General features: G+C 45.0%; 1 protein-coding gene across 3 annotated transcripts in view; it reads right to left on the bottom strand.

The window, feature by feature from the left end:
• The window catches only part of Amn1 (antagonist of mitotic exit network 1 homolog), a 36,190-nt gene extending 27,513 nt beyond the window's left edge, over nucleotides 1-8,677 (bottom strand). For 2 of the 3 annotated variants that reach the window (XM_050126500.1, XM_050126499.1), the window contains exon 1: nucleotides 8,523-8,677. In XM_050126500.1, coding sequence (XP_049982457.1) covers nucleotides 8,523-8,560 — 38 coding nt within the window. In that variant the 5' untranslated portion in view covers nucleotides 8,561-8,677. The remainder of the gene's footprint in view (nucleotides 1-8,522) is intronic. The other variant, XM_050126501.1, reaches the window with a different exon arrangement.
• Between the last annotated feature and the right edge of the window lie 9,863 nt (nucleotides 8,678-18,540).

Here is an 18,540-nt window from a genome sequence, read left to right as displayed (position 1 = left end):
AAGGCAGATAACAAACATCCATCAATGGCACAGAACATACATTACCATTCCAAAGGGGAAGAAAGAGAGCATAGTGAGGAAATACTGGACCAACTTGAGACCAAAAACCAGCAAGGCAAACTCCAAATTCAGCTTTGTTGACCGCAACATATTTCTATTTCTTGGGCTTGTTCCACACTTGGTACACAGCTTTTCTTGGCAGGTATCCCACAGATTTGTCATTTGTCCAATAATGTATTGGTGTCTCCAAAGATGATCCGGGCTTCATCTTCAGTTTCATACAATGGCCTCTCTGGGCCTTTATGCAGGGACACCCCTGGCCTTAATGGCTTGTCCACAAAGGGAGATTCCATTACCCCTTTCTTGTATCCTTGACTCTGAAGCCGGAAGCACGTGACTGAAGTTGCCGAGTTCTGCTTGCTGGGGTTAGAACGTGGCTACTTCAATGACTTGCATGGGCTTTCTGTTGTGGATGCTTTCCTTCACTGTTTAAGCTCCCTTTAGTTCCTTCTCAAAAGTCGGAAGCTTAGCTGAGTGGGGTCTTGCTGACATCAGCACTCTATTTAGTGCCAGGCTTTTCCTTAAACTTTTTATCTCCTTGAGGACCATGACATTTCCTGGCACTCCTTTTCTCTTCAAACTGTACACTTGGTATTTCTCTTTGTCCAGCTTGTTCCTTTTCCATTATAGACGTGCATATGACATCTATAATAACCACATGACATATCAATGCTACTAGGCTGTCTTGAAATCTCTTTTGCTAAAGCTCAACTTAGCCTCAGGCAGATTTTTTTGGACAAGGGCAGAAAGCAGCCACATTCTTTGCCAAAATATTCTAAGAATGGTCTCCAGACCACTTACTAATATCCCTCCCCACTGAAACTTCTTGCTGGGCACCCCAGAGTTTAAACTGCCCACAAATAGCACTGTCTTCAATGTTCCTACTAGGACTAAGCCCAGTAACCCCCACTAATGTGTCTAACCACTTTTCTAGTAAGTCTCAAAATCTTCCATATTTTTCCAACAAACAGCATGAGCAGGACTGTCAAATAATACCCCACTCCCTGGCACGAGGGATTTGTATTAGTCAGTGTCTTAGTTATGGTTTCTATTGCTGTGACAAAACATCATGACCAAAAAACAAGTTGGGGAGGAAAGAGTTTATTTAGCTTACACTTCAGCATTGTTGCTCATCACTGAGGGAAGTCAGGACAGGATTTCAAACAGGGCAGGATCCTGGAGACAGGAGCTGATGCAGAGGCCACGGAGGGGTGCTGCTTACTGACTTGCTTCCCATGGCTTGCTCAACCCACCGTCTTATAGAACCCAGGACCAGCAGCCCAAGGATGGCACCACCCACCATGGGTTGGGTCCTCTCCCATTGATCACTACATGAGAAAATGCTTTGCAGGAGGTATTCCTTAGCTGAAGCTCCTTCCTTGGAAGACTCTAGCTTGTGTCATGTTGAGAAACAAAACCTACCCAGTACAGTCAGGGTTCTCTAAAGAAACAGAAATTATAGTATATACATGAAATTTATTAAAATGACTACAGGGTGTCAGTTAGATTAACAATGGTTGTCTATCAATAGAATCCAAGAATCCGTAGTTGTTCAGTCCATGAGGGTGGATGTCTTAGCTGGTCTTTGGTATACACTGGAATCCTGAAGAAGCTCTAATGCCAGTGAAGGAATAAACTTGCTAGCAAGAGCAAGCAACAGGCAAAGAGGGACCCAGCTTCCTTCTTACACACCCTTTATACAGGTTATAAAAAGGTATGGCCCAGACTAAAGGTGGATCCTCCTACCGCAGAAGATCTGGATTAAAAGTCTATCTCCACCTCAAAGATATGAATTAGAAGTGGGTCTGTAAAACTTTAAGACAAGGGCTGGAGAGATGGCTCAGTGGTTAAGAGCATTGCCTGCTCTTCCAAAGGTCCTGAGTTCAATTCCCAGCAACCACATGGTGGCTCACAACCATCTGTAATGGGGTCTGGCGCCCTCTTCTGGCCTTCAGGCATACACGCAGAAAGAATATTGTATACAAAATAAATAAATAAATAAATTAAAAAAAAAAAAAAAAAAAAAAAAAACTTTAAGACAATTCTGAGCCCTCTCAGAATCAGCAGTAATGCTCCCCGCTTCCCCTCTGGGAACCAAGGACCTAACAGCTACTGAAATGTTGGGAACTTTCCATTTCCCTGAGTCTTTGTGAATGTTCTCCAGAAACTGGGGCATGATAACCTTTAATATGTTGACTCAGTTCCTGAACTCACACACGTATGTTTTGACTCAGCCCCTGGGAAACAGGGTCAAAGTGACCTCTTACCTCATCGGATATGGCAACCACTCTCCAGCCAATTATTGGTAATAGCCCTTTTGAATAAGCCAATCATAATAGTTAAAGAACAACCCCCAGACACCCCTTTCTTTTGTGGTTTTTCCCTTTTAAAATAGCCTGTACCAGCCATTCGGAGTCTTTCTAGCTTCCTGAATGCTGGAAGACCCTGTCATGACAGAATTAATAAAATCCCCATGCTTTTACATCAGCTGTGGTGTGAGAGGTGGTCTCTGGAGGCGACTCCTCCTCAGTGTTTGGACTCTAGGGTCCAACAGGTCTTCCCACTTCAAATGATCTAATTAAGAAAAAATCCATCACAGGTGTGCCCATCTATTTGGTTCTAATTTATTCCACATGTAGTCAAGTTGAAAATCAAGAACAGCCATCAAGACACCTTTGCCAAAAATTAAGGGTCTGTGTATGTCGGCCAGATAACAACCTTGAATGTCCCTCCTCAGGAGCCATCCACCTTGTTTGTGAGGCAGGGTTTCCAATTAGTCTGTGGTCTCCCGGTGCATTTAGGTTGGCTGTCCAGGAAGCCCCGGGTCTTGTTTTGGCCTTCACAAGTGCTAGGATTAGAAGCCAGCAAGACTGAACCTGGCTTTTGTTGTTGTGGTAGTAGTAGTTGTAATAGTAATATGTTTTGTACTCTTTTTGCTCTTGGGGGATCCCACCACCCAGCTCCCAAATCAATCACAGAGTTTTATTCTTAGAAACATCCGGCTTTAGCTTGGCTTGTTACTTGCCAGCTTTTACTTAAATTGGTCCGTTTACCTTTTGTCTCTTGGCTTTTTACTGTTCTCTGACTTCTGTAAATCTTACTCTTACTCGATGGATTGCTGTGTAGCTGGCTGGCAGGCCCCTAATGTCCTCCTCTTTCTCAGGCTACTTCTTTGAACCTCCCTTCTCCCAGATTCTGTTCCTATATATTCTGTCTTCCTGCCAGCCCCACCTATCCTTCCTCCTGTGTCACTACTGGCCGTTCAGATCTTTATTAGACCATCAGGTGTTCTGTAGGCAAAGGATCACAGCTTCACAGTGCTAAACAAATGCAACATACACAAAAATAACCTTAGGTTTGCATGGCACTGAGCTACCACCCTTGCCCTCAACATTGGTTTCTCCTCAAGACTGCTTTGGCTATTTGGGTTTTTTATTTTTGTATATGAAATTTAGGATTTTTAAAATTTTTTTTTTGAGACAAGATTTCTCTGTAGCTTTGAAGTCTGTCCTGGAACTCGCTCTGTAGACCAGGCTGGCCTTAAATTCAGAGATCCACCTGTCTCTGCCAAGTGCTGGGATTAAAGGCATGCATCACCTCTGCCTAGTTGGATTTTTTTTTCTATGAAGAATGTCTAGCCGGGCAATGGTGGCGCATGCCTTTAATCCCAGCACTCGGGAGGCAGAGGCAGGCGGATCTCTGTGAGTTCGAGACCAGCCTGGTCTACAGAGCTAGTTCTAGGACAGGCTCCAAAGCCACAGAGAAACCCTGTCTCGAAAAAACAAAAATAAATAAATAAATAAAAAATAAATAAAGGAAACCCTATTTTAGGGTTTCTATGCTGTGAAGAGACAGCTGTTATAAAGGAGAACATTTAACTGGGGCTGCTTTACAGGTATCACAGCAGGAAGCACGGTGGCTGCAGGCGGATGTGGTGCTAGAGATGGCCTAGAGTTCTATATTAGGAACAGCAGTCAGCAGGAACAGAGGGCAACACTGGGCCTGACTTGAACACTTGAAATCCTCAAACCCACTCACTGACACACTTGCTCCAACAAGGCCACACCTCCTGACAGTGCCACTCCCCATAGGCGTCATTTTCATTCAAACCACCACCATGTCACTGGAACTTTTAAGACTGCATTAAATTTGTAAATTGCTTTTTGTTTTTATAGTTGATGTGGGAGTGATTTATTATTAATAAAGAAACTGCCTAGGCCCCTTGATAGGCCAACCCATAGGTGGGTGGAGTAAACAGAAGAGAATGCTGGGAAAAAGAAGCTTAGTCAGGAGTCGCCATGATTCTCCCACTCCAGACAGACGCAGGTTAAGATCCTCCCTGGTAAGCCACCTCGTGGGCTACACAGAATATTAGAAATGGGTTAGAACAATATGTAAGAGCTAGCCAGTAAGAGGCTNTGGGAGAAAGAAGCTGAGTCAGTGAGTCGCCATGATTCTCCTACTCCAGACAGACTCAGGTTAAGATCCTCCCTGGTAAGCCACCTCGTGGGCTACACAGAATATTAGAAATGGGTTAGAACAATATGTAAGAGCTAGCCAGTAAGAGGCTACAGATAACAGGCCAGGCAGTGTTTAAAAAATACAGTTTCCGTGTAATTATTTCGGGCATAAGCTAGCCATGTGGGCGGCTGGGTGCCGGGGACACAGCCCCGCCGCTCCTACTTCTACATATAGTATAGCCCCTTTCCCATTAATTCTGTCAATCCATGGGTAAGAGGAGTCTCTGTTTTAAAGTTTTTGAGGCTATCGTGAATGGGACTGTTCCCTGTCTTTTTCACCACAGATGCTACTGGTACATAGAAAGCTACTTTTGTTTGCCTTGTTTTTAAAGATAGCTTCCCACTATATAGTCAGACCCGGTCTGGAACTCACTGTGTAGACCAGGGTATCCTCAAACCTTCATAGATCTGCCTGCCTCTGCCTCATGAGCGCTGAGATTAAAGATCTGTGCTATATGCCTAACTAGTTATTGGCTTTTATGCGTTGATTTTGGATTCTGTTACTCTGTTGAAAGTGTTTATAAGTGTGAAAGTTTTCTGATGGAGTCCTTTAGGCCTGTTAAGTAAAGGTTTTACCATCAGCCCACAATAATACTGAGGATGCCGTGACTTCTTCCTTTCATTTCTTCCCCCATGTCACATAGCTAAGACTGCTAGCATGATGCTGAATAACAAGAGGCACCTTTGTCTTTTTTTAATTTTAAAAATATTTTTGGTCTTTGAGATGGGTCTTGCTATGTAGCCCTAGCTACCCTGGAACTAAGTAGCTCAAGCTGGCCTCTGATTCATAGTATCTTCCTGTTGGCCTCCAGAGAGCTGTGATTACAGGCATGGCCGTCCATGCTCATCCTGCTTTACTTCCTTATCCATGGATCTCAGTTCTTTGGACACAGATCCTTTTAAGCATCAAGCAATTCTGAGTGTCATTTTATTGTGGAACAATCTTTTTATACACTGTTAAGATGCGTTGTTCTCATTGATTTATTAAAGAGCTAAATGGACAATAGCTAGGCAGAAAGAGGTTAGGTAAAAATATGAGTTGATTTGCATTATAAGAGCTCGTTAGAAACAAGCCTAAGCTACTGGTTGAATTTCCCTAATTAACAATAAGTCTCCTTGTCATGATTTGAAGCTGGCAAGAGGGACAGAAAAATCCACCTACATCACTTCTAACAGAAAGGGCCAGTCATTCTGTTAAGTGTAAGCAAACAACTTGGCAAAAATATGTTTCCTGCTGCCCAGTGTAGTGAAACTACATCTTGTTTTTTAAGTGTATTTCTCTAAGAATAAACCCCAATATGTACAGGTATTTACCTGGGCTCTGTGTCACCCCATGAGTTCTAGGAACAAGCTAACCCTTGTGCTGCTTGGAGTGCTAGGAAGAACACACTTTTTCTTCTTTAATCTAGGAAGCGTAGCTTCTGCCAACCTCTACGAAAGAAAGTAAAAATCTAACCTATTATATGTAAGTAACATAAGTTAAATCCCAGATCTGACAGTCTGATAATGAATGTTGACAGAAACATGGAAGAGGAACTATAATAGGTCTCCAGGCCTTAGCACAACTGATGTGACCTTAGAAGCACCATTCAGGCCTTGAAACCCAACAGCAACCTGCAACACCTTTCAAAACAGGAACAAAGACCTACACCACCTGCCAAAAGAGGAACAAAGACTAAGTCAATAGTTAAAGTCACCCTCCTTAGGTATCAGAACCATGGAAACTGGAGCTGACAATTAGATATACATGCATATAACAGAAAAGACTAGAAATTCATTACTCATCAAGTATGTACCATCTAGATAGCTGCCATTTCTGCCAGGATTCATCTTCATATCAAAAAGGGCAATACATCCACCATTATAACCTGGGCACAGACAAAATGCTGAATGTGTCTTATGCTGAAGCTACCACTGCTTGCCAGTCTTGTGCCTCAAAAATTACCGTGGGGTAGGGATGTGGCTCAGCAGCAGAACACTAGCAAGTGAAAGTTTCTAGGTTTGATCTTCAGTACCACAAAGCAAAAACTCAGCTGTCCTTGGGTCTTTTCTTCCCTTTATACCTGACCCTTTACCTATCATCTATATTGGTTTAAATCCAGTCCAGTCTCAACCCCCATCTCTCTTTCAGATTCAAAATTATATTCCATCTGTCTCCTTGATACTTCTACTTGTTGTTGTAATATATTTTCCCCTTAAGATATTTCCTCTTTCACGAGTCTCATTACCACCCTCCCCTTCTAGCTGATCAAAGCTCAAAATTTTAAGGTGACTTCTGATTCTTCTCTTTCCTTGGTGCCTCTATTCAAACAGATGCCAGGTCTAAGGGTTCTCTTAGGTAGTGCTACTCCAGGTGCTGGTCAGGGAGGAGCTAAGGAGCAGAAGGCAGGATGTAAACCAAGCCCTGTTTCTTTCATAGACAGTCTCATCTGCTGGACTTCTGTGCTTTTTGGCAGAGCTGAATGCTACTCTGACATAAGATCCTTACTTTGTTATAAATCAGAAACAACTGGCTCGACTAACTGTTAGTTTCAGGCTGTAGTTCCTTCCCAAAGGGGTACAAACTCTAGATCTAATGACAAAAACGACCTTTACAAAAGGAATGATATCTAGTTAGGACAATGCAAATCTCGCCTAGGTTTCAATGTTTTCTTCTGAATGTGCTCATCCTTGTATGTCCAGTATTTTTCGACTGTTACTTTATTTCATTTTCACTAACTAGTGTTTTAAGTTCTGTCCCACACAGTCAAGTGTGGCAATGCATATTTGCAATCCCAGCACTCTGTGGGAACAGGCAGGAAGGATTTGAAGTTCAGGGTCATCCTCTGCCACAGCATGAGTCTGAGGCCAGCCTGAGCTACATGAGACCCTGTCCTCAAAAACAAAAAAACACAAGCTGGTGGTGATAACTGAAGCCTGTAATCTCAGCACTTGGGAGGCTGGGACAGAAGGTTCAACAGTTCAAAGTCAGTCTGATGTGAGGCTGAGGCCAGCCTGGGCTACATGAGATCCTGTCTCAAAACAAAAGAGGTTGGTATAGGCTTATCTAGTGCCCAGGAGGCCTAAGTAAACCGAGCATAGTAGTGTATGCCTGTAATCTCAGCATTCAGAAAACAGAAACAGAAAGACCAGAAGTTTAAGGTTATCCTCGGCTACACAGCGTGTTTGAGGCCAGCCTGGGCTACATGAGACCGTCTCACGTGGGGAAATAGCACCAAAGAAATTCAGAAGAAAACACTGGAACCTAGGCAAGAAATAGCATTTGCTCATGTGTTTTTTTCTTAAAGTTTTTTTTTTCCTGTGGTGGCACTTCAATTGTATTTTAATAAAGCTATTTCTATTTTTAAAAATAGAAACAATAACTAACACTGAAGCCAGCCTCTAACTTACTAAATAACTGAGGAGGGTCTTGAACTTTTCTTTCATCTCCAAGTCGTCTTTGCCACTATGCCCAGTGTCTTCCTAAGGGCTTTACATAAATTAAGCTGTTTCTCAAAAAGACTCCCTGAAATAGGTACTATAACACGAATTTTCAAAATTTATTTATTTGTTTTAGGGGAACATCACAACATAACCCCACTAGCCTGGAATTCGTGGCAACCCTCTTGTTTCCAGAGGGCTGGAACTGCCATGCCCAACTGTTACCCGCTTTTTAGGAAGCGCTCCAGCCCTGGGAGCGTTAGGTTACTGTCCATGGTCCCAAAGATGGCGAACCGCCCGCATTTCCTGAGGTCTGTCCAGCCCGGCTAGAGCTCTCTTTTGTTCTGCCTGGGTACTCAGCGCCCATCGGGTGGAGCGCCCGCTCGCTCCGCGGTGCACCACGGTCCTCAGCGACCAGGCGCCATCCCGGCCCGTGACTACAGTAGTGAGGGGAGGAAGGGGCTGGGAGCTGGCGCGGACGGACGGACGGACGGACGGACGGAGGGGCCGGGGCGGACTCACAGTTCCAGCAGTTGACTGACCAGTTGCGACGAAGGCATCGCGGCCGCCCTCGGGAGCCGGGACCGCCGCGGGACTTCACGGCCAACTTCCTGCCGTGCAGGACGCGGAAGCCCAGATGACGTCACACAGAGTCGGGTTTGGGGGTTGGAGGGGAGGAAAGCCCAGGGCGCTCTGGGGGCGGAGCTTCTGAGAGCGCGCGAAAGGTCTCCTGGGACTTGTAGTTCTTCCTGCCCGCGCTTGCCGGGTACCGCTCCTCCTGCGGACTGCATTCCGTAAGCCTGTCCAGGCGAAGTGCGGGCCGGTCTCTGTTTTCGCTAGTAGGTTACAGAGCTCCGTGATACACACCGAGACTCCAGTCAGATACGGATGCCGCCGACGTCACACGCACGTTTTACAGGATGCTGTGGCCGTCTCCACTGAGTACACATAAAGCAAGAGCTGAGCCATGCACTCTTGTGTGATTTCAGGAACGAGCTATATTCCTTATAATCTCTCTAAATTGAAATTGTTTAGCCTATTTTTCAGATGAGGACACTCCATATCAACACATAAACTCAGAATGTCATTGTGCAGGAGACCGTCTCTTCAAAACAGGTTGTGAAGGGGGCCTGGCTCCCCTAGCTAGGTTTCTCTTCTTATAGTTCTGCTATAGAATATTTACGGCTTTTAAATGCTATTTTTCATTCTTTCTTACAGAGTAATTTATTGGTCCTATGTCAGAGCTTCCTTTGTAACACCTCGAATGTTGCAACCATTACAGCCAACTCTTCAGAATGCTGCTCAGTGCTATATTCCTCATAACCCTAGCCAACCAACACGTTTATTAAATACTGAATGAGGGCACAGGATTGGGTTGGGTGCTGAGAGTGCAGTGATGCACACTTCCCTTAGACAAGGAAGTGTTGGGTTCAGGGAAATCGTGCACAGATGGGGACAGACCACCAAAGTCTAATAAACCAGAAGCAAGCTTTATTCCAGAAACCAGGNCTTTTCGGACAACTGGTCGACCCGCTTTCTAGTCAGTGAAGAGAAAGGGTGCACAGAGAGCCAACTGGTCGACCCGTTGAAGACTATATAATATACAAACTTAAAAAAAAAAAAAAAAAAAAAAAAAAAAAAAAACACCACGGGGCACAGAAGCTTATCAGCTAGCTGAGACCACAGCCAGAGATGGTGTTTTAACAACCTAACGGCTGTGGCAAAAGGCCGGTTTCTGAATCCATCTTTTCATGGTAGCGGCACCAAGCATTAGGTCTGAACAAGGGAATTTTTACAATCTTGCCCTTGCCCTTACCCATTGATCACACGGGTCAGTCAATGAAGACCCAGGGGGAGGAGTGAGAGATGAGAGGGACAAGAGATACAAGGAATGGAGACGAGAGAGGATTCTGATCAACTCCTGTTTATTAGGGGAGTAAGTGGGGTAGATATAGGGTAATGGGAAGAAGGGAGTGGGTTCTAACATCAGTGGGTAACTAGGCAGCTATCATGAAATATGTTCCAGAGGAGATTACAGTGAAAGTTAGTGATTGCAAGGAAACAGATGTTTTTAGCAATTAGTCAGAGAAGGGGATTGCTAGTAATATCAGAAGGTTAATAAATCAGAATAATTGGTTCTTAGGCTGGTGTAGAAATAGGGGTGGTGGGGCTGCGTCCCCAGCACCCCGGCTTCTGGTCGCCTGGCTAGCTTATGCCCGAAATAACAACACACAAACTGTATTCTTTTAAACACTGCTTGCCCATTATATCCAGCCTCTTCTCGGCTAACTCTCGCACCTGGACTAGCCCATTTCTAATAATCTGTGTAAGCACCCCAAGGTGCACTTACCAGGAAGATTCTAGCCTACGTCCATCCTGCGTTGGAGTTGCCTGGGAGAGCAGAGCCTGGCGTCTCTGCTCCAGAGAGCAGAGCTGTCGGGGTCTGAGCTCACTTTCTCTTCCTCCCAGCATCCTATTCTATTTACTCTTCCCACCTATGTTTTAACCTATCAGGGCAAGCAGTTTCTTTATTTAATTAACCAATGAAATAAACAGATTGATATATGACACTCCCACATCAGGCTGGGAACTTAGAAGACAGCAAAAAGCTTCTAACACAATCTCAAGGTAAAGCTCAGATGCAGATTGCCTTACTTTACAATCTTCATTTTCAGTTAAACTAATGTTTGTGCTTAACCTGTTGCCTTCCTTGGTACTTCCAGGTGGTGTTTACTGAAGCCCTGTGCCTTCCCTTTGATGCTGCCAGTTTCACATAGCAGGGATGATGTGCAACCCAGAGGCCATATATCTAGTTCCTAAAAGTCGACTCAGCTCATATCTGAGGCTAGCTCCCAGTTTGCAGAGAGATGCTTTGGCCTTGTTAAGAGAGCTATAGGTTGTAAAGCGGAGTAACCCACTGTTAATAGTTCACCCTTAAGCGACTGAGAAAGCTGCTGACAGTCTGTTCTCATTCTCCCAGGCTTACAACTTTATATCTTCTTCATTTTTACATTCCTATTTTTGGAATCTACATTTTTTATATTCTTATTCTTGGAGTCTTCAAAAAGGACAATTAGAATTAGTCCCCAGGAGGAAGCACCAATCCTATGTATACAGGTATAGAGTTCAGAGACAAGAAAGTGCACTACAGCCGTTGCTTCATTATTTTCTGCTATTTCTTGGCAAAAATGACAACAAGTGAGCTAGAGTCAAAGCAAAGCGCAGATAAAATCATTGAATGTCTTAAGCTATGGGTTGGTCTTCTAAAGGAGAAAGCATTTTGCAGAAGAGATGTTAAGTTGAAACTACTACAAGGAGCTGGGCAGTGATGATGCACGCCTTTAATTCAAGCACTTGGGAGACAGAGGCAAGCGGATGGAGGCCAGACTGGTCTACAAAGTGAGTTCCAGAACAGATGGGCTATACAGAAGAATCCTCTCTCAAAAAAATCAAAGATCGAGCCAGGGAGAAAGCGCGAGAGTGAAGCATGATTAATAAAAGCTCAGACTGATATTGGGGCTCAACCTGAAGATCCAAAAAGCAAAGCAGTCAACCACTGGCTCTTACCTTTGTCCTCAGTTCAAAATAGCAATCCTGCCTCCAGGAATCTCAGGATGAGACTGTCTGAGCTGTTTCCTCCCATTTTACAATCCTCTCTATAACTGGGATTAAAGGCATGCATAGCCTGGTTTCTATGACAACCAGTGTGGCTAATGGGATTAAAGGTGTTTGTTACCATTGCCTGATCTGTAAGGCTGATCAGTGGGGCTAGTTTTCTCTCTGATCTTCAGGCAAGCTTTACTTACTAAAATACAAATGAAATGCCGCTAGAGAGAGAGAGAGAGAAAAGACAATACTACACTAAAGAAAGAATTTAAGAACACCCTCTAATTCAAGGAGACATTCAAATTAGAATGAAGCAAATACATTCTCATCTGGTACTCTACTGCAAGCTAATTCTACAGATTCTGAAATGTGATGTTATCTACCAATAACAGCCACCCGTTCTGAAACAAAGGAACATATAGAAGGAGAAGACAAAGAAAGTAAGGTGAAAGAAAATTGAAAAGAAGTGAAAGGAAAAGATAAAAGAACAGCAATCAATACCAAGAAGTGCTGACTCTAAGCCATTAGGTGTATCTTGCCTGACTCTTTGAATTGTTTACTTTGTAACTTCCAAGAAACATCTTAATGAAGATTCTTTGTATGTAGAAATAGATGTTGAGAAATTGCCCTGAGAACAGTTGTCAGTAGACTCCAGTGAATCATGTTCCTCATGAACGTACAAAAGCAGATGGTGATTTTACATTGCAACCAGAAGCCTGCAAACATGAAGAAAGTGCTGTTTCAAGCAACGAATTGTGCTGTTTTACCAGAGAATGCAGATCTTAAACTTTCTGATCTTATATTTCCTGAATGCTGGGACTATTAGTCTTGTGCCCCCATTTCTAGTTTATGCTGTGCTGGGGATCAAACCAAGGGCCTTAAACCTGCTAAGAAAGCAGTCTACTGACTAAGATACACCACTTGCTCCAAAAATGTGTCAGGGACCAGGTTTGACAAGAATATCTCTTACCACTGTTGTTATGATTGTTCGTCACTTTAAGAGGCAAGCCACGCCCACTCCCTGTAGCCCCTCCCTCCTCTCACCATCTTGGCTACTCTCTCTGTTCCCTTTCCCACTCCCCCTAATCTCTCTCTTTCTGCTCTCTTCTCTCTCTCTCTGTCCTCTTCTCCTTCTCCCCCCTCTCTCTTTTCTCCCTTCTCCCTTCCCCCTCCATAACCCCCTGAATAAATATTCAACCTCACTCTGCATGTCGTGTCTATCCATGTCTCTGTCTCCTGCCCGCCCGCCATGTGTCTCCCTGCCTGGGACTGGCTGCTCCCAGGGCCTGCTGCCTGCCACCACATAGCCCGCTACCACCATTTGGGAACCTCCAGCATTTCTGCTGCCTACTGCCGCTGGGGATCTTGCAGCATTTTTAAAAAAATCATAACAATGGTGAGAGCGTGGGGATTAGAAGTATAGTAAAGAATATGAAGACATGAATGAAAATAATAAAATGGAGAAACATAGGATAGTATTGGGAGGGAATTTGTGTGAGTACTGAAAATTCGCCCACATTTAATTTCCAAGTGCTTTAAATACCCTTGACCCCAAAAGGTAGGAGTCAGACAAAAGACTGCATTAACATGATACAAGGAAATGAACATATCAATCAAAAGTCATGGGTTACATTCATAGTTAAACATTCTGTTGCTAGAACAAAACAAGTCACACTCACTCCCTAGGCCAAACACTCTATAGGCAAACCACTCCCTGGGTGGAATCCCAAGTTATTTCCATAAGGGAAACTGGAACTTAGTTGGATCCTTAGACTTTTGTTTGAGGTAGGAACAGATCTACTTCTCTATTCCTGGAGCACAAGAGCTGGCTATTAGCCTCACCTGTTGACAACTGAAATTACCTGGTGTGAGTGAGAAGGACACATGGAACACATGACAAACCCACTTAGGAGTTTATTAGAGGGGGTGTGTACAGGCCTGGCGAATCAGTGTGCAGAGAGAAAGGAAGTTGGTGCATTCAGCTTTTTAAAAGCTGCCTAGCGTGTGTGCACATTCTAGGGGTTGGCATATGTTATACACAGATGACAGGCTCATGCATATGTGTAAGGGTTTAGCTGAGTCATACGTGGATGGGACCCTGCATGCACGCACATGGGTCACACTGGGCCCTTTAACATTCAGTCAATTGCCTGAGGGCCCATCTACACATGCATGGCTCTCAAACCCAGAAGTGTAGCCTTATTTGTGGCTGAATAATTACAATAACCTTGAGAGAGCATAACTCTCTGATCTACAACTAGGTGGGAACTTTGTCTGAGGTAGAAGTGAAAGACCCCTGGAATGGGGAGACTCTCACTCAAATCTTGGTATAACACAACCTCCCAGGAACTCACGAGAGACTGTCCTTGCTGCAATCACAGGAGGTTTATTGACAGAACAGGAACCAGTGCACTAGGGCCAATACTCACCCACACAGGAGTAGAGGAGTTTGACCCCGAGTAGCTGGGAGAAGGGGTATTTAAGGGAAAAAAACCATAATCCAAAGGGGGTAGGGAGGGCGTCATTGGAAAATTCCAAAAATACCAGGGATCACCACAAGGGGGTAACTCCTTGTTTCTCAAGATTATAATCTAACTTTATCTTCAGCTAGTTCCTGAAACACAGTCACTGAACCAGCTAATCTAGATTTTTGATTCTTTTCTCCCCGATTAGATTTTTGGCTGTATTTTTTTCTGTGAGGAGCCATTTCCCTCCTAAAACTCATTGCAGGAACCATCACCCTGGGGAGTCTGCCGAGAACCCCACACACATAATTATGTTAAGAATCGTTCTATTGACAACCTGCCCCACACCCAATTAAGCTGTTAATCGAGAACTATCTGTTAGGGGAACCTGCCTCACATCCCAGCTATCCAGGGAACTAGGTGTGTCAACTCCTGTCGACCTGACCGAACATAACCTCCTGGCCTACAATGACCTGGACCACCTCATAAGAGTCCAGGCCCCTGTGCCCCGCCCCCAATTCCTTACCCTATATAAACTGTAACCTGACCCTAATAAACGGAGGCTGTGACAAACTTAGCATGACCTTCTCGTTCTTTTCTAGCTCATTCTCTTCCAGATAGCACCCCTCCGTGACCCTGGAGTAACTGATTGCAGGGTGGGTTACAAACTCCCAGACTGAGTAACCCACCCAACACAATCGACATTTTTCTGCTAGAAGGGTCTGGATTTATCCAGTCTTTCAGAAGCACAATAACCTTGAAGGAACTAGAAACAAGTCCAACTCGGTGACCTTTGACTTTTTTGGGCTTTGCCTGAATGCTTTGCCTGAAGCATTTAACAAATTTCTGAAGTGGTAACGTTTCTACAAAAAGTAGACACTCCAAGGTGCAAATTATGAGAGTTTGCTTGCAGATCTCTTAATGACTTTCAAAGATTGCTAGGAGACATTTCCCATTGGTGCACTATTGGGATCTGGGAGCAGATCCAGCCTGCTCTGGACAATAACAGTGAGTACGTGGCTACGGACAAAAGCATTCTCTTTGATGTGAAGAAGGGAGTGTGCAGGACTCCAAAACACAACTAACCACCGCAGAATTAAATAAGATAAAGTGCTCTGTTATGGAAAGATACTGGTAAAAACTTAACAACAAAAACAACAGCAAAAAGCATGTGTCACATGTAAAATGACAATTTAAAAGCTATGCAATGTAGTCTCTCTCAAACCCTTTATTGCACTCATCTGCTCTGTGACGAGGTGAGACAGTACCTACATCTATAGGTCAAGTGACTAAAGTGGCATTATATTGTAATATGGATCCTGGCGGGAGGTGGCATCCTTTTCTCCATCAGATAAGTAAGAGATGGGCTGGACATGTGGCTCAATTACAAAAGTACTTGTTACATATAGGCATCCTCCTGAATATTAACCTTCATCAGGCGATGAAAGGAGAGAGAGATAGAGACCCACATTGGAGCACCGGACTGAAATCTCAAGGTCCAAATCAGGAGCAGGAGAGAGAGCACGAGCAAGGAACTCAGGACCGCGAGGGGTGCGCCCACACACTGAGACAATGGGGATCTTCTATCAGGAACTCACCAAGGCCAGCTGACCTGGGTCTGAAAAAGCATGGGATAAAACCGGACTTGCTGAACATAGTGGACAATGAGGACTACTGAGAACTCAAGAACAATGGCAAAGGATTTTTGATCCTACTGCACGTGCTGGTTTTGGGGGAACCTAGGCAGTTTGGATGCTCACCTACTAGACCTGGATGGAGGTGGGTGGTCCTTGGACTTCCCACAGGTCAGGGAACCATGATTGCTCTTCGGGCTGATGAGGGAGGGGGTCTTGATCGGGGGAGGGGGAGGGGGGGGGGGGTGGGGGGGGGGGGGGGGAGGGAAATGGGAGGCGGTGGCGGGGAGGAGGCAGAAATCTTTAATAAATAAATAAATAAATAAATAAATAAATAAAATATCATTCCTAAGGAAAGCAAAAAAAAAAAAAAACAACAACAACTTGTTCTTCTATTTAAAAAAAAGTACTTGTTACTCTTACAAAGGACCAGAGATTGGTTCCCAACACCCACATGACTGCTGACCCCTGGAAAACTGTTCTGGATAGAGATGTACAATCTTTCTCAGACTCATGCTATCCTGCCAGGGATATGAACCTTCCTTTTGTCTCATATCTATGCTGTGTACAAGCGTGGCTCTTCATCACCTAGTAGCCTATAAGCCCATTACTTGGGAGGCTGAGGCAGGAAAATTGCCACAAATTTGAGGCTATCTTGGGCTACATGCTCTGTTGCCTGTGTGGGCTATATATGAAGATCTTAGCTCAAAAAAGGGGGAGGGGAGATATATGAATTGCTTATTTCTGGAATCTTTCACTTTAGGACAGTTGGCCATCAGTAACCAAAAGCATAAATTTACGAACAGGCCTAAAACAATAACAAAATCATGGTATACCTTCAGCCACAGTGATTGGTTCCACAACTGGTACACGGACAAGGGACTCATCTTGAAACTACATGTGGCGTGAGTTTTGATGGAGATTTCTGGGAAAGAGGCTTCCATAAACTTGTTGAAAGGGGGATGTCCAAGTTTTCTTGCTGATTGTGGATGCATGGGTACCCAATAGAGTAGAAAGAACACGGACGCTGGCAGATATTTTTACTTGGGAAAATGCTCCTTCTATTCAGACACAGTGAGAAGAGAACAGTTGCTCAAGGACATAGCTGTATTTCTGTGTAGAGCTATTTACGAAGGATCTAAGTACCAAATATAGAAAATCTTCCCATGCTTGCACGAATTCTTAAATGAGGGTAGTATAATATAAATGATAGTTGAACACTTTCCAGGATGGAAAGATCTGCCAGAATCCCCGGGCCACACTCTTTCAGCTCTGTTCATGGTACACACGAGAGAGGCTAATGTTCATGCAAGATCAGCAACATAATTTGGGGAGCTCTCTTTTAAAAGATATTGAGGCCAGGTGTGGTAGTGCGTGCCTTTAATCCCATCACTCAGAAAACACAGGGGTAGGTAGATCTGCGAGGCCAGCCTGATATATATAAAACAATCTTCAGAACTGTTATTCCATGGAAACTACAGCTCCCAGACTCCTCCTGGAGTACGAACACCTTGGCGCGCTGGTCGTGCCCAGGTGAGGGTCATTCCTCCCAGATAACCTTGCGCCCCCTGTTAAAAGCGAGCGTCCACGAGGTTTTGCCCTCTTGGCCCCCTCTCTCACCCCCCACCCTTGTGTGTCTGCACATCCCATCCCTTCTTGTGTTCCCCTCTCCCCATTAAAGTGCACCCACGTGGGAGCCGTGTGTCCCGTCTCTTCCTTTTGCGTCTCGTCTATCCTGTGTTTGTCCACACACCCACGCCGCCGCCGTTTTTAAAGGAATAATATTGGTGCCGTCGACTCGGGGACTACTTCGTGCCGGATTCTCCACCCGAGGTCCGGGCTCCGGGCCTCTGGTGCCTCCCGGAGTCTGGGACCTCACGCCGGACACAAAGTCAGAACTGGGACCCGCAACCACCACCGCTCACCACGGCCATCTCCAACTGATTCGTGAGTTTACCCCCCCGCGGGCTTCTCCTTCCTTGGTATGCCTGGGGACGTCCGGCCAGCTTCCCCTGGCAAATCTGGGTTGGAGTTGCCCCTCCCCCCTCCCTTCTCCTGGTCTTCTGCCCCTGGCGGATTTGGTTCCGACACCACTGAGAGTTTGGTGCTCTCAGCCGTTCTCTCCAGGGTTTGGTGCCCTGGCCTTTTTTTCCCTTCTGTCTTCCTTCCTCTCTTTCACGTTTTGGGCCCGCTAACGGACCCTTCCGGCTGTACGGTCAGCCCCAAATCGGCGTAACTGTCTCCTCCCGGCCAGGTTTGATTCCCGTCGGTTGCTGCCACTTACTGGCTCCTCCTGGCCAGGTTTCTTCCCTGTCGGCTGCCAGGTTCGGGACAGTTAGTCTGCCACCCGCGGCCTTCTGATTGCCTGGGACGCCAGTAATCAGAACTGCCGTTTTCTTGGCACCTTCTTGTGCCTCCGGCTGTTGATACCATTATTCGTCATGGGTTCAAAGCCATCTAAGACCATTCCTCCTGGTTCACCTCTGGGTCAACTCCTGGAGTCTCTAAAACCCCACGCCCTCATTCCGTCCATTAAAATGGATAAGCTCGTTCGTCTTTGCTCCAAGACGTGGCCCCGTTATAAATTAGAGGGCAATCTCCGCTGGCCTCCTCAGGGCTCATTTGACCCCGATGTCTTACGTGAGTTAGCTAATTTTTGTCATCGCTCAACAAAATGGAAGGAGTTAATGTATATTATGGGATTTTTTTACATGGCTCTAAAGACTGATCCGTCTACGGTTTCTCACTGTTCCCCTGCCCATATGTTCTTGGCACTGTCCTCACAAGATCCTCCTTCCCGACAGGTACTCTCCTCTCTGGCTACCGCCATGGACC

This window comes from Alexandromys fortis, unplaced genomic scaffold, assembly GCF_014885135.2.
Source record: "Alexandromys fortis isolate MF-2015 unplaced genomic scaffold, M_Fortis_MF-2015_v1.1 scaffold_260, whole genome shotgun sequence".
Lineage (NCBI taxonomy): Eukaryota > Metazoa > Chordata > Mammalia > Rodentia > Cricetidae > Alexandromys > Alexandromys fortis.
Note: the sequence above shows the minus strand (reverse complement) of the source record. Positions and strands in the feature narration are given on the sequence as shown.